Source organism: Neofelis nebulosa, chromosome 1, assembly GCF_028018385.1.
Source record: "Neofelis nebulosa isolate mNeoNeb1 chromosome 1, mNeoNeb1.pri, whole genome shotgun sequence".
NCBI lineage: Eukaryota > Metazoa > Chordata > Mammalia > Carnivora > Felidae > Neofelis > Neofelis nebulosa.
This window is the reverse complement of record NC_080782.1, coordinates 33,176,677-33,193,066: the sequence shown is the minus strand read 5'-3', so window position 1 is coordinate 33,193,066 and position 16,390 is coordinate 33,176,677. Positions and strand designations below refer to the sequence as shown.

The 16,390-nt window shown below is 36.4% G+C and overlaps 1 protein-coding gene across 7 annotated transcripts in view; it reads left to right on the top strand.

Annotated features, from left to right (window-relative positions):
- The window catches only part of TTC33 (tetratricopeptide repeat domain 33), a 39,324-nt gene extending 23,444 nt beyond the window's left edge, over nt 1–15,880 (top strand). For all 7 annotated transcript variants that reach the window (XM_058718368.1, XM_058718339.1, XM_058718350.1 and 4 more), the window contains 3 exons: nt 8,127–8,208; nt 9,659–9,790; nt 13,867–15,880. In XM_058718368.1, the coding sequence (XP_058574351.1) occupies nt 8,127–8,208; nt 9,659–9,790; nt 13,867–14,220 (568 nt within the window). In that variant the 3' untranslated portion in view covers nt 14,221–15,880. The remainder of the gene's footprint in view (nt 1–8,126; nt 8,209–9,658; nt 9,791–13,866) is intronic.
- The last annotated feature ends 510 nt before the right edge of the window (nt 15,881–16,390 follow it).

The window sequence follows — 16,390 nt, the reverse complement described above, 5'->3', positions numbered from 1 at the left end:
AAACTACTTTCTATATCATTATAACGTCTATATGAAAATGTTTATAAAATCAAGGAAGCAAACTAAACTTTTAATTTCAAATATATCCTGAACAAAAGAAAACCACTTCCAATATGAAAATATAAATTCAGCCAGAGAAGTTATTTCTATCATTTTGGGGTACAATTATTATTTTTTAAATGTTTATTTATTTTTGAGGGGGAGATGAGTGGGGGAGGGCCAGAGAGAATGTATCCAAAGTGGGTCTGTTCTGCCCCCCCCCCCACCCCCCATGGGAGCCTTGAACTCACAAACCATGAGATCATGACCTGAGCCAAAGTCATGCTTAACTGGACTGACTCACCCAGGTGCCCATGGGGCACAATTACTGTAAATATTATTAGAAACACAATATAAAATAAGGTGAAAAGTTTAAAGTTCTTGATGACATAGGTTTTAAGGAGGAAATAAAATTATTTAATGATAATATATAATAATGAGGAATCTTAATATTCACTAGGGATTTGATAAAAATGTAGCTGTATGGAAATAGCTTTTAAATTTATTTTGATGTTTCCACATAAGGATGTAAAATTGATAGAAATCAATTAGAAATCTGTCATGATATTAGTGAAAGTGATACTCCTTTGTAGCTATATTTTATTTGACATAGAAAAAATGCTATAACATTTCTTCTTAAATACAGTGAAACCTCATTCATGGCTTCTTCATTTATGAGTTTACCCACTCACAAATATATTGGTAACCCCCAAATCAGTGCTCACGGTGCTTTCACAGTTGTTAGTGGACATCGGCAGAGCTGAGAGAATCTGAGTGCCTCCTGTGTGTATTCCCAGCTGAGTCCAACACGGCAGGTGCTCTGCCTTCTTGTTTCAGCTCTCACACTGTATAAACAAGTGTCCCTTTTTGGGGCCTGTCTAGTGTTATATTTTCCACATTTTTGTGCCCTTTGTTGGTGATTTTGCTGTTTAAAACGCCTCCGAAGTATAGTTCAGAAGTGCTGTCTAGTGTTCCTAAAGACAAGAAGGCTGTGATGTGCCTTACAGAGAAATTACATGTGTTCATTCAGTAAGCTTTGTCCAGTAAGCTTCGTCCAGGCATGAGTTACAGTGCTGTGGGCTGTGAGATCAATGTTAATGAATCAGCAATATTTATTAAATAAGATGTCTTTAAACAGGAGCACATAAAACAAGGCTGTATATTAATCAGTTGATACAAATATGACCAGAGGCTTGCAGAAACTTAACCCTGTATTCCCCTATGAGCCGTGATTCAGTATTCACTAATTCAGTCTTTACAGCAGCTTTATAGAACATAACTACAGGAATGAGAATCAACTATATCTGGAAGACAGCTAATGAGTTACATTACATTTTAATATATGCAGCTTTTCTTTTTATCAAAAATCTAATCGAATTAAATTTTAAATTAAAATTTAAAGCTGTGTAAAGCTGGAAGTCTTTCTAAAAATTTTTTTAAAAAGTCTTTCTGATTTGGCAAATATAAAATTATATTCAACATCATTTGACATTTGTTGTTTTATATTCTACTCTCCTCACCCAAATTAGTCTGGCATATTAATTTCATATATATATTTTACTCACTGAATATGTATTCGGTGATTTTTGTTAAGCATGGATGCCAGAAAGAAAATATTAAATAAACATCTTTTGTGGGTGATACACAGAAACTGTTTCGATATGTAGTAAAGAGGACTATTTAGAGAGTTCTTTGGATGATCTAAAAGAAGGGCATTTAACTAAATGGGGAAATAGAAGCATTAAAGAGTATTTGAGATGATTTTTGGGAGGAGAGGGCATCAGGGCAGAGTCAGGAAAGACACATTGGAATTAGCTGAAGAACAGGCCGAACAGTGTTCCAGCCGAAAGGAGGCCAACGAAAGTCATTACTTGGGGCGCCTGGGTGGCTCAGTCAGTTAAGCGTCCGACTGACTTGGGCTCAGGTCATGATCTCACAGCTTGTGAGTTTGGGCCTGCTTTGGATTCTGTGTCTCCCTCTCTCTGTCCTTCCCTTGCTCTTACTCTGTCTCATAGATAAATAAACATTGAAAAAATTTTTAAAAATCATTACTTGAATTTTTGATCATCCCAGCAAGGAAGGCTGAGGACTTACACTAAATAGGAGCAGTGACAGTGAGTTAAAGGATGAATTAGAGAATTGACGACTCATGTAACCTAGGGCAGGGCAAGTGTAGTCAAGGCTGACTCCGGGATTCTGTCTCAGTGACTCGGTGGTGCTGTTCTCTAAGCCATGGTTGCAAGCATAGAATAAGTCTGGAGTGGGAGATGATGATAAGTCCGGTCTGGACATATGTTAGAGATCTGTGTCAACCTTCTCTGGATTTTATATTCCTAGTTAGTTATCTTTTCATTTCCCTTTTTGGTATTCACAGACTTCCCCAATGAGTTGCCAGCATTCGTTGTTCCTACTTCTTACTCCCACTTTGCTCAGCGGTCTGGTGTCCACTCCTGCCCTTCCAGGAATGCTGTTTGGTCAGTGTCACCAATGATTGACATGCTGCTGCATCTCTCTTAGGTACAACCCGGCACTCTCTCTGTGACAGGCTTCTCTTTGGTTTCTTTGAAATCACACACACTCCTGAATTTCTTCCTTTCTTTCTCAACTTCTCAGTCATCTTTGCTAGCCCTTCCTTCTCTGCTTGACCTCTGAATTTTGAAAACTTGAGCCCTGGTATCTTTTCTCTTTCTCATTTACTCTCTCTCTGTATGAACTTAACCAATCCATGGTTTGTTTAATGTATTTGTATAATTTGTAATGAAAAGAAAAAGACAGTAACATATGTACATGATTTAAAAAAAAGCAAATGCAATACCAACAAAGGCTATACAATGAAGACTAAATCTTGCCCTTACTCCTGTCCTCTGGTCTCTTAGTTCACTTTCCCACAGGAAACCAGTTACTAGTTCTTTGATATCTTGCCAAAGATAATCTTTAGATTTATAAGCATGTGTATGTATATATCTTTTAAAACATCATAAATGTTGATATTCTAAATATATACACCATTCTCTCCCTTGCCTTTTTTACTTAATATATCTTAGAGATTATTTTGTATAGAACTGCCTTTAAAAAAAAAAAAAAAAGGCCATATACTATCCCTTAACCATCCAGACTCTAAAACCAGAGTCTACAACTAGACTCTATCTAAAACCAGAAACCAAACCAGAAAGATTTGGATATGATGGGGTATTTGTATTTCATTGCATGATGTATTAAAATGTACCTTGCCATCTCTTTTTTGAGAAAGGATGTTTTCATCTTTAATTTTTACGAATGATATAGTGACTGGCCTTTCAGAGATAGAAGTGTGCATACATCCAGGTCAGCTCGAAAGAAAGGTTTATAGAAATGGAATTGCTGGGTCAAACAGGATGTGCATTTAAAAAGGCATTTTCCCCCCTCCCAAGCCCTCCCCTTTTTTCTTGGAGTATATTGTTAACCAAGTAAGTAACAGATGGGTTTTAGGGGGCATGTGCACATGAGCTGATTTTTCCCACTGTAAAGAACATTTCCTTACTGGCCTTTGTTTAGAGGTTTGTTATTTTTATTTGTAAGTTTTTGAGAGAAAAAAGTTGTCTTTGTCCCTCACAGAGGTTTTGAGAATAGTGTTCATGTACATGTTCTTTTATTGTTTACACAGTGCAAATTGAAAGTCATTGTTCATTTGAAGTGGAGCTTTTAAGTGTATTCATTTATGTGCATGCGTTTTGAAGGCTAGATTGAGAAGAGGACACGAGAGGGTTGCTTATTTGTGTTTCATTGTAAGGATTTTCCCCCTTTTCTGTAAGACCTAAAGTAAATATTTTAAAAGTATCATTCTAGTTGTTAAACAGGTAAGCTAGTTTTTGAGGATTGAACAGCTTAAATATGATTTGTATTTTAGGTGTACATAATCTTATCAAAGAGTATTAGTGCCATTTGAATTTTTGATTAGCATAAAGATGGCTAATTTTAAGAACCAAACCAACTGGCAACTAAAGTTATGTTTCCTGTAAAGCTGGCAGGTCATATCAATAGAAAATTGGAAGGGGAGTAGTACAGACAAGGAAATATAGTGTTTATTTCTTCCCTCATTGGCTTTTTGTTAATTAAAGGAAATCAATGAAAATGCTATCTTAAGTTAGACTAACCTTCCGTCTAAGGTGATCTCATTTCCAGTCAGTTTTACATCAAACATAATGTGTGTAGTATATTTGATCTCCAAAATACAATTTTCTTCAATAATTATTCCTGGCCCACTTCCTTCCAAAAGATCATTGTAATGGCCAAAGGGTAATTTTTTCCAGTTTTACTGAGATATAATTGATGTATAACATTGTGTAAGTTTCAAGTGGAGAATGTGATTATTTCATGAACATATATATTGCAAAATAATTACCACAGTAAAAGATAAGTTGACACATCCGTTATCTCATATAATTCCTTTTTTTTTTTTGTGGTAAGAGCATTTAAGATTTACTCTTAGCAGCTCTTTAAGTGTAATGTCTAACAGTAGAGGATTTATTTGAATGAATTTTGCATTGAAATAGTAGTAATCAGTTACTAAGCATTATGCTATAGAGAGAAGCGTTTGATAATTTAAAGACAAAATAATGTTTCATATGTATGATATACATTAAAACACTTGGAAGAATATACAATAAAAATGTTAACTATGGTTGTCATCTTTTGGTGAAATTATGAGTGTCTTTAATTTCTGTGTGTGTGTGCGCGCGTGTGTGTGTGCGCACGCGCGTGTGCAGTTTCCTTTCTGGTTCTTCTCTATTCGTGTGTTTGGGAAGCAATTTTTTCTATCAAAACAATTATGTCAAAACTGTCGTCATTTACTCAGGTATAGAATATAAGGAAGGCCAGATTTAAGAACATTTTGTGTTAAAAAAAAAAAAAATCAAATGCTTTGTGTGAACCAACCACATGTTTTAGTTGCCAGCATAGGTTTGGAGTCCCGGGCCACCACACTAGATGTCCGTGTGCGGATCAAAGAAGGAAGAGGTCCGCTGGGATCATGCCTTCCTCCTCCTTCCCTTTCTCTCTTATCCACAAGCTGTTGTTTTTATCCCCTTAAGAGTCCAACAGTGAAGTTCAGACTTTCTCATTTTTTCTTTGTAGATCCCTTTTCATCTTCTCCTTTCCTAGCTTGAGTACCAGGTGAGGCCCATGCATCTCTTCTCTGCCATCATTCTTTTTTAAAAGTATGTTTTGCTTAAAGGAGGCTACTTTATCTGGGGGGCTGGGAAAGGAAGGACTATAAGAACGGCATCCTTGAGAGGTTAGCACATGAATCCAAGCAGTGTGATCTGATAGGTGGTGACCCTACAGAAGCAGCTAGTTAATTAATTCTGATAGTTGATGGTGTTTAGTAACAGGAGAATTCATAAATAAGAAATTTTAATGGTACCTGAAAAGATACATTAAATGCCTTACTTTGAAGTTCAGTGGGCAGTTTCTAAGCTAACATTAACGTATGAATTATCTAAAAATATCTGTGAGTCTCAGATTCCCATTCAGGGTAACTAGGAGCCAGCAGTGGGACACTGCTGTTTAACCAACCCGTGTCCATCACCTGCTGAGCACAGAGTTTATAGGAAAGTCATGTGGCAGCCATTTAACACCTGTGCCGGCCATGCTTACGGGCATAGCCTGACACCGTGCAGAAGTGTCCGAATATGTGGAAAGCAGAGACGTATGGGCACTCCAGAGGGATCTCAGAGTGAGATGAAGGAAGAGCACTGACAAACAGCAGCCAGTGACACTGCCTGTTTCAACTTTGGGGACCCTGGCTCTAGATACATGCTTGAATTTGGGAGAATCCCTAATAAAGAAATAATTCTCAATTAACGGAGCTCTCAGAGGTTTGATTTGTGACACAATATTGCGATGCAGGCAGAGGCAGAGAGAAACATAGACCATTGGGGCAACAGGTCATAAAAATGAGGTGAATAATGGCCTCACTGTTCCTAAACTTTCAGTAGTCTTTCACTCAGAGTTCAACAGTTTTCAAACAGGTATTTCTTCAGTGCTCAGCAAGAGCCCCTGAAGAAGATACTAACCATGGTCCAGGCAGTAGTTGTGATAGCCTCTCTGCATGTTCACATTTGGTTTGCTTGGAAACAAAGACTACCAGCTTTTGCGGGGTGAATCTTTTTCTGTTTTAATTTTTTAAAGTCTATTTATTTATTTTGAGTGAGAGAAAGAAAGCTGAGTGGGGGAGGGGCAGAGAGGAACAGAGAGAATCCCAAGCAGGCTCCATGTTCAGCACAGAGCCCAATGTGGGGCTCAATCTCACCACCACAAGGTCGTGACCTGAGCCAGTGTCAGGAGGTGAACACTTAACTGACTGAGCGACCCAGGTGCCCTGTGGGATGAATCTTCAGCTTATAGTTATATATAGCCGGCTACTACAAAATAGCAGTAGCCACTGCTACAACCTATCATGGCAGCTAAGGCAGGCTTTGTAAAGCACACTCCCATCATGTCCGCCCTCACCCCTGCTGCTGGCCATGGAGTTGGCTCTGTGGCAAACTTATTTTAAGGTGTCGGTAGCCCATTTGTCATTTGTCAGGCTGGCGTAAGACCCCTGGATGTGACGTTGTCCGTTTGTACTACTAGTAAAGGAACTCTATAGCAAGGTGAAAACAGAACGTACTTTTTTATGTTCTTCACCTTTGTATTTTCTACCAAATTTTGCCTTTATTTCTTTATTTCGCCGCCCTCTGTTTAAATAATAATCAGTGCATATTAGCCCATATTCTGGTCGTTATGTTTGGTTTGGACCTTCACATTTCCAGTAGGAAATTGTGGAGAAGAACACATACAGAGGAAATAAGGGTCTGGAAAACAGGTAATAATGAGTGATTCAAGAGAAGGCAGCACATGGATAGGGCTTACTACGCTATGAAAGATATTTTCCATGGTTCACAACCTTGGTGTTTATTAGCATTACCTGGTTTAAAAAATATAGATGCCTGGGTCCTATTCTGAGAATATCTGTTTTAGTTGATTGAGGCAGGGGCCAGCTGTGTGGTGTGTGTGTGTGTGTGTGTGTGTGTGTGTGTGTGTGTGTGTCGTGTTGTGTATTTCTTCCCCTCCAGAATCTCCCTAGATCATTCTGTATGTAGCCAAGAATTAAAACTAGTGGATTATATATTTTCTGTTTAGTGCCAGAAAGCCGAATTAGTAGCACTGGGGGAAAGGTACAAGATAGAAAGTTTCAGCTCATAATGGAAAATATTCTGGTAAATAGAACTTTCTCCTCCTACAGTATTCAAGGATAACAAGAGTTAATCACTTGTGAAGGATGCCTGCTTTGGATAACACGAAGGACTCAGTAGTGCCTTCATTTTATTTACAAAAGGAAGTGCTGCGATGCTTCCACAGATTTGGCAGGTGGCGTGCTAAAACCAGCTTTGGGCAGAGGGAGCCTGAGGTGTCTGTGGCATGTCTTTGTGGAGATGTGAGTTGACCACACAGCTCTGGAACTCACAAGAGAAACCTGACTAGGAGAACGTCGGTGAAAAGGTGGTGGTGGAAACCACCATCCCTGTACTGTTTATCATTCATTTGACCCCTTTTGTTATAAGCTTACCGTGCGTTACTAGTCCCCGAGTTCCTGGAATTTACGGACAAGGAAGCTTAAATCTGAAGAATCCTTACGCAATTACCAGACAACTTCTTAAATTGTTCTGTGCCTAGATTGCTCAGCCGAGCCCAGGATTACAACTGGATTATAAATTCCTCATTAAAGTCCTTTGCAATACATCTAACATGCATGACAACATTTGCACGTTGAGGTTGATGAGAAAGAGGGAAATTTTGGTGGTGATTTCTCAGCCCAGAAAATAAAATTGGAAAAAGACTTCTAAGATACCTTTTATTTAATTTATGTTTGTCTTTTTTTCTTTTGCCACCCTTTCCTTTATCTCTTAATTTTCTTGCTTTTGTACCATTGTTATTATTGTCATCGGTTCTTAAATAGAGCTATTTCTTGATACACAGTTATTCCTTAGTACCTGATTTTAACATCTGGTCATGTACTCTCAAGGATTTAGTGAAGATAAGATACTAATGTAACTTCACAACCACAGGTATCGAGAGGCGATTCAAAAATGGGACGAAGCACTGCAGTTAACCCCAGATGATGCTACCCTGTACGAGATGAAATCACAGGTAATGGTTATGAAGAATTTCACTTCCATTATGAAATTGTACTATGTTTATATTTGTTTGGTGAATAGAAATGAACCAAAATAGCATTTCTTTCCATTTTCTTTCTCAAATATGTCTTTTTAAATCTTTTTCAATATTTCCTTTATAGAAAACATGTCACCATATTTATTGCTCTGCCTCTTGCACAACATTAGAAATTCATTTCTTTTCACAACGAAGTTAACTAATTTCAGCCTATGGTAAGATATGAACAGATGGCTATCTTTTAGGAAGTCACTGGTGATTTCTTAAATAAATGAAATGTGTTTGCTTTCCTTGGAAATTAATTATAGTGGACTGACCAATAACTTCATTTCTTCAGAATGAGGGTGGATTGGACTCCGGATGATATGTCTCTAAAAATGGCCTAGTCCTTAGCAAAAGGTCAGAATAGACTCAATTTATTTTTAAAAATAACATTTGAATTTTAAAAATACATTTCTAATATTTTGTGGGAAAGTCTGTAAAGAAAATCTCTGAGCAACTGGATTAAGTTATCCAAAAGACGTAAAAAGTCTCTAATAGAGCATCAAACATATTTTTGGCAGGGAGTAGTCGCGCTTCAGCCTTGATCTACACACCTTACAGGTATCTTTCAGGTAATGTTTTCAAACATAGGGCACATTCTTTATCAACTTTGATTTTAGATCAGCCAAGAAAACCTCAAACAAATTATGTCCACTGGATGAAGTACTGCGAAGACCTTCATTTGGTTAAGTCTTTAATTTTCAGTCTTGACTAGATATATATTAAAGGCAGTATTTGTGGTGAACTGTATGAAATAGATTGTTTAACTTGGAACCTGATAATGATAGTTGTGTTACAAATCTTATGAAATGCGAATGGTCCCCAAAATGATAGTTAAAATCTAGCCTTTTCCCATAGATTGAAGTGGAAGGTTCTAGAACTCCTTATTTTTCTGCTTTGTATGGTTTGGAGAACCCAGTTGTGGGGAGGCCTGTGGAATGTTTAAGTGATTTTTGTAGCAGGAAGATGTTTATAGGGTAGTGGTTGAACAAATTTAAATTTGTCTCATTTAACAATGAGACCTGGGATCTCCTGAAAACCACATCATAAATAGAACAATCAGAAGTGGAATTAAGAGTTCAAATAGCTCTGAGCCACCATGGCTAGAGTATGACCACCTTATTTTGACCAGATGGACAACAGGGTTCAGTGACTGAAAAGGAGATGTTTTACATTTTCATAGTTATTTTAGGAATAGGCAGAAGAATATTTGTTCCTGACCCTGATGGGCAGAGGAGTGGGTCCAAACTACTGAAGTGCTATATTTACCAGACTAAAAATATTTTTTTTAAATGAAAAGATTTGTTTGCATATGGTTATTCATTAGTAGTTTGCTAGTTTATGAAAATTGCTGACAGGTTTTATTTCTTCTTTTTGGTTATAGGTCCTAATGTCTCTTCATGAAATGTTCCCTGCAGTGCATGCAGCTGAAATGGCCGTGCAGAGAAACCCACATTCATGGGAGTCTTGGCAAACTTTGGGACGTGCTCAGCTTGGATTAGGAGAGATAGTCCTGGTAATGAAGTCAGGTTATTATAATGATGAAATTTTGTTTTGTTGTGTTTTTGATTAGCTGAACCAAAAAGTAAATAGCTATTTATCATGTCTATGCAGAGAGTAAATAGCAAATTACCTCTTAAAGGTATTAATCCATAAACACAGATAAAAGTTATTACTGAACATCTTTTCCATTTTATTTTTTTATTTATTTTTTATTTTTTAACGTTTATTTATTTTTGAGACAGAGAGAGACAGAGCATGAATGGGGGAGGGGCAGAGAGAGAGGGAGACACAGAATCCAGAGCAGGCTCCAGGCTCTGAGCCATCAGCCCAGAGCCCGACGCGGGGTTCGAACTCATGGACCGGGAGATTGTGACCTGAGCTGAAGTCGGACGCCTAACCAACTGAGCCACCCAGGCGCCCCCATCTTTTCCATTTTAAACATCAATTATATTAGAGTCAGAATATTTTTTCAGGTATTAGACATCATGAAAATTTTTTAAAAATGGCATTTGGTAAACCTTACTGAAATACATATAAAATAAGCAACTCTTAGGTTAGTTTTTTGCAACATTAAGGTCTCCACTTATAAAGTGATGCCAGTAACACATGGGGACAAAACCCCTAATAGATTATGTAAGGGAAGGAAGAAAGTAGAGTATGGGAGAGTAATGATGATAAATATTTAGACGGAAAAGTTGTCAGGCTTAGTGAGGGGAAAATGGGGCAGGATAGAAGCTTATGAAAGTGGAATACTTATTGTGTTGTTTTGTTATTAATTGGTACGTAATGCATTTCTCAACTTGTCTGGACCATAACTTGTAGGAAGCACAGGCTAAATAGATGAGAGGTGGTTAAGACGATTATCCTGTTTTTGTTTTTGTTTCGGCAGGGCTACATATACCTGGCAGCTGACTTCCTCAAGAGTGTTTGCAAATCTAATCTAGTACTGGCAGATTTTGTTTGTCATTAACTAAGATTGTTTCAAGGCTTTATTTGCCTTTTACAGGTAGAAGTAAAACAACAAATAAAAAATTAAAAATGGTTTCTTTAAAGGCTAAGGAAATTACTGGTAAAACCTGAATTTAACTTTACTAACAATGGCTTTAGTAAGTTATAGATAACTTAGATTTTTCTGGTACTCTTGTAAATATTATTTCTATTTACCAAAAGGTGTCAAATTCTCAGAAATCATAAATATGGAATTTTGATGAGAGAATAATTGGTTTCAAGTAACTTAAATATGATAATCCAAAATGAGGTTCACACTGATGGAAACCAGTTTAACCGAAGTCCATTTTCCTTTTTTTTTTTTTTTTTTTTTTTTTCTACCTGAAGACTTAAATCATACCAGAGTTGGAGAAAAGAAATTCATGGTATTTTGTTTTCTATAGGTTAACAGGAAAACAAATGGAGCTTATTACACAATACTTTCCCCCCATTTCTCCTTTATTTAAAAACTTACAAAGCATTATCACTTTTGCTTGTTAAGTGTCTATGGTAATGTGGAAAAAAATCCATAGGATGTAATGTTTAGCAAAGACTGCCCAATAGAGAAAGAAACTCTTGCAGGTGACACAGTAGAATGCTTTCAACCAGTCGGTAAAAGTAAAATTGCTTAATATTTTAAGTTGTTTTGAATAAGGGAACCAGTTGTTCAACTCTTATTTTTTTTCCTGTTGATATGGTTCTGCCGATTAAAATTGTGAAATTCTTAAAGGGATTAAAAGTGTTATTTTTTTTTCCCTTAGTTAATGTAATTTTTTAGAGCTCTACTTGGAAAAATCGAGTGTAATTTTTATGTCAACTTAAGATATTCTTTTGAAAGACTGGAATGGTAAGAAAAAAATGACTATACTTAAAATGTCATAAAGGAAGGGTCACTATGAGAAATATATTGAAAACATGCTAAAAACTGTAACATCTAACCATTCTTCCTATATATGTATATATTTGGACAAAAACACAAGAAAATACTTACATAAATAGATCAGGTAGTAAGTTAAAAGTCAATAGTTGGGGATAGCCCCAATAGTAATTATTTAGGTTTTTACATAGAGTTGAGTATTCACTAAGTCACTAAGTTCTTCACCTGAAACTAATATTACACTATATGTTAACTAACTGGAATTTAAATAACATGAAACTAAAAAACAAAACACGCCTGGGTGGCTCAGTCGGTTAAGCGTCCAACTTCGGCTCAGGTCTCCCAATCTGTGAGTTCGAGCCCCACGTCGGGCTCTGTGCTGACAGCTCAGAGCCTGGAACCTGCTTCAGATTCTGTGTCTCCCTCTCTCTCTGCCCCTCCCCTGCTCATGCTCTGTCTCTCTCTGTCCCTCAATAATAAATAAATGTTAAAAAAAATTAAAAACAAAACAAAACAAGTTGGCTGTTGGAAAATGATTGTGACTTAGTTTGTTCTTCATTTTCTAATTGAAGTGTAAATTTAACTTACCAATTGAGATCTTTTTTTAAAATTTTTTTAATGTTTTTATTTATTTATTTTTGAGAGAGAGAGAGAAAGAGAAAGCAGGGGAGGGGCAAAGAGAGAGGGAGACACAGAATCTGAAGCAAGCTCCAGACTCTGAACTCTCAGCACAGAGCCTGATATAGGGCCTAAACCCACGAACCTTGAGACCATGACCTGAGCCAAAGTCAGACGCTTAACCAATTTAACCACCAAAGCGTCCCATCTTTCTTCTTTTTTAATGCAGGCAGTTATCTCTATAAAATTCCCTTTTAGTTCTACTTTTGCTCTGTCCCATAAATGTTAATGTGTTACATTTTCATTCTCATTGGTCTCAAGATGTTTTTCCCTTTTGATTTCTTTGACCCATTGGTTGTTCAAGATTGTGTTGTGTAGTTTCTACTTGTTTGTGATTTCCCAGTTTTTCTTCTGTTGATTTCTAGTTTTACTCTGTTGTTGTCAGAAAACGGGGCTCCTGGGTGGCTCAGTTGGTTAAGCGTCTGTCTCTCTCTTGATTTCACCTCAGGTCATGATCTCAGGGTCGTAAGATCAAGCCCCGAGTCAGGCTCCAAGCTGAGTGTGAAGCCTGCTTAAGATTCTCTCCCTCTGTCTCTCTGCCCCTCCCCCACTCACTCTCCTGTACTCACTCACTCTCTCAAAAAGAAGAAAAGATGACATACTTGGTATGATCTTAGTCACCTTAAATTTGTTAAGAAGACTTGTTTTGTGACCTAACATGTGGTGCTATCCACTTATCATGTGATCTTTACTAGAAAATGTTGTTTGTCCTTGAGAACAGTGCGTATTCTGGTGCTGTTGGGTGGAATGTTTTGTATATGTCTGTTCAGTCCCTTTGATTTATAGTGTTGTTCAGGCTCTCTGTTCCCGTATTGATCTTCCTTCTGGATGCTGTCTGTATTCATTACTGGGATTTGGGTATTGCAGTCTCCTGCTATTACTTTATTACTATTTCTCCCTTCACTTTTGTCAGTGTTTACTTTATATATTTAGGTGTTCTGATGTTGGGATGCATATATATTTATGATTGTTATATATTCTGGGCCAATTGACCCTTTTATCATTCTTTAATATCCTTTGTCTCTTGTGACAGTCAATACATGTTAGTATTATGCGGAGCTAAGCTCTTGGCTTCAGAAGTAGGCATTCTTGGTACCTTCCTGATCGTGGTTTAGTCAAGAAATCCCTAGATTCTTATATTTGCTGGTCTGCAGAAGCTGAACAATGCACTCGCTCTGTCTTAAACCATATCCTTAATTGTACTTCAGTGGACTTTTACTCCTCAGCAGTGATGTGTCAGTCACTTTCTTTCACACTTCTTTAACTTTTTTTTTTTCATCATAATCGTCATGCAGTGTTAAGGGTACAGCCTAAATGTCTATCCTTGCATTCTAATATGTTTTTTAAACAGATATATATGTATATATCTTATATGCATACATACATATATATACATATTAATATATATTATATATTATATATCATATATATACATATATAGTAAAAAAAAAGATATAGATGGAGATATTGTGGATTCTATTAAATCCACTCATTTTTTAAAATAAAGCAAAGGAAAAACTCTGATTTTTTTTTTTTATCTCCCTTAGGCAATTCGAAGTTTTCAGGTAGCCCTTCACATCTATCCAATGAACCCTGAAATATGGAAAGAAGACCTTTCTTGGGCAAGAACACTCCAGGAGCAGCAGAAGGTAGCACAGAAGATTAAGAAGTGTGACGCGTCAGCGGAAATGACACATTTCTCACCAAAGTCAATCCCCGACTATGACTTTGAAAGTGATGAGATTGTTGCTGTTTGTGCAGCAATTGCGGAGAAACAGAAGACAGTTTCAGCTAATAAGACAATGGTTATTGTTTCGGCCTCTGGGACTGTAGAGACGGTCACTGAGAAGGAAGATGGTGTTACACCACCAGATGGCTCTGTTTTTATCAAAGCCCGATAAAAGTAGCAGGAACCCTTTGAATCTGGCTTTTTGATTGCTCTTAAAGTTTGAGGCCTAGGGACATCTACTGTGGAGAGACAGAATAAAACTCCTGTTTGTAAAATGAGTTCTGCAGATGAGGCGTATAAAAAATAAATGGTAGAATTATTGTATAGTGTTTGGGCTGTGCTTTGATAAGTTACGATTTAAACTTCTTAAGGTTAGAATTGTGAGTACAGTGAGTACAGAGTTTTGATTAATAAACTTAAAAAAATAATCCAAAAATGTAAGTGAACGCATTTTAAAGACACAACTTGAAAAGTGAATTCTCTAATAGTGAATAACTTGATGGCCAGTGTTATTAAAATGTTGACTCGTTGGCTTTTGTTTCACGATAAAGGAAGTTGGTGATTTCTTTCCCTCCTAATACTCCTGTTACTTACTATTCATTCTGTTTTTCTGGTTGCATTAGAGGAAGTCTCCCAAAGCTCAAATATTTTTTGACATTTATTTTGATTCAAAGTTGTCATTTGGTTATTTTTGGAATCTTTGAAAGTTTGGCTGAAAATGCATGCAACTGTGTACATTCTAAACATTTTCTGGACTTTCTCTTCATTCTGATTTGTGCTTATATTTTGAATTCAAAATTATTACAACAATGGTAGTTGCCTTCTTCAGTATTAGATATGTGAAATACTGATCAATGTCACAATGATGGTTTTATTGTTTTAGTTGTAAAAGTAGATAGAGTATTCCTTACCACAAGTGAGTCATGTTTAAGATGTGCATTTTTGAAAAATGCTTTTATAGATATGTCATATCAAATTGTACTGCTGCACTGGCCCAGTCGAAAGTAGTATTTTCTTCTTATTTTTAAAAGCTTAAAAACTCTGAAAAAAACTTACCTTTTGCTTTTAACGTTCCAGCTGATGGTTTGGAATTCTTTTTCTAGATAACTTTTTTGGAACTACTCAATTAAATTACAATTTTAAATAGCTAAATTATGTCTTTCTAAAAAAGTAGGAATGTGTATGAGTGTCAGTGAATGTATATATCTTGGGCATGACATACATAGGAACTGAAACATGACTTAACAGTACAATCCCATGAGTGGAGAAGAATATATTCAAAGAAATATTTCGTTGAAAGGCCACGATCGCATTCACAAATCAATACTGTCATTGCTAATATGAGTTATTTTTATACCACATATATTATAGTACAATTATATAGAACTACTGGGTCCTGTTACTTCTGACACTCAGGAAGCTATTTTTGCTGTAAAATTAATTTTTTCCTTGTCAGAGATGAAAGTAAGCTGTTTTAAAGAATCTTACCTTAACCTGTTGGAGCATGTAAGTAATGGTCTACATTTTTCTGAGATGATTTAAAAAATGTTTCCTTTAGTGGAATGCTTACCTCTTTTTTTTTTTTTTTTTCAGAGTGTTATATTTTCCCTCAAAGTTACATCAGAAAGTTAGCTGTGGTTAGGTTAGTTTTAGAGTAATTGAAAAACACAAATATTAGTTACATTTTATTTTGTTTAATAAAGGATATTCTCACAGGGTAGATACTTGAGTATATACAGAAGTGAGCATTCACCCTTTGGTATGTGGTTTTGAGAAGTGGGTTTTTGTTTATCGTGTAATTTGTGAATAAATAGTTTTTTCTGCACTGTAAAGATTTGCCTCTGTGTTAGCTTTTGAAAAATTTGATTTATTTAATTTTTCTTATGTGAAAATAAAATATGTAAAGCACCTTGTATCTTGCATAGGAAATACTCAGTAAATGTTAGCTATTTCTATGAAGAACTTGAATTAGTATGGAGATATTTAACCTCAGTTTCTTCTGATTTTAGGAAGGTAGGAGAACTTTGTAATCTTTATCAGAAAGTGAGAAGTCACTACTTTTAGTATTATAGGACAGATGGTTATCAGTTCTTGGCATAACAGGGGGGATTGTTCTTGGCATAAAATCTGTGCCTCAGCCCCAAAAGAGGCCAGACCCAGGATGGAAGGCATGTAGCCACTAAATTCTGTTAACAGAACCTAGTGTTTTTTCTGTATTATGGAGAGGGAAGGCAGCTCATTTATCCATGCTCCAAAAGATTCTCAGCTAGTATTTTCTATGCATGAGGAGAAAAATGCATATATCATTTTGTAAAGATGTGAATAGTGATCTACAGACATTT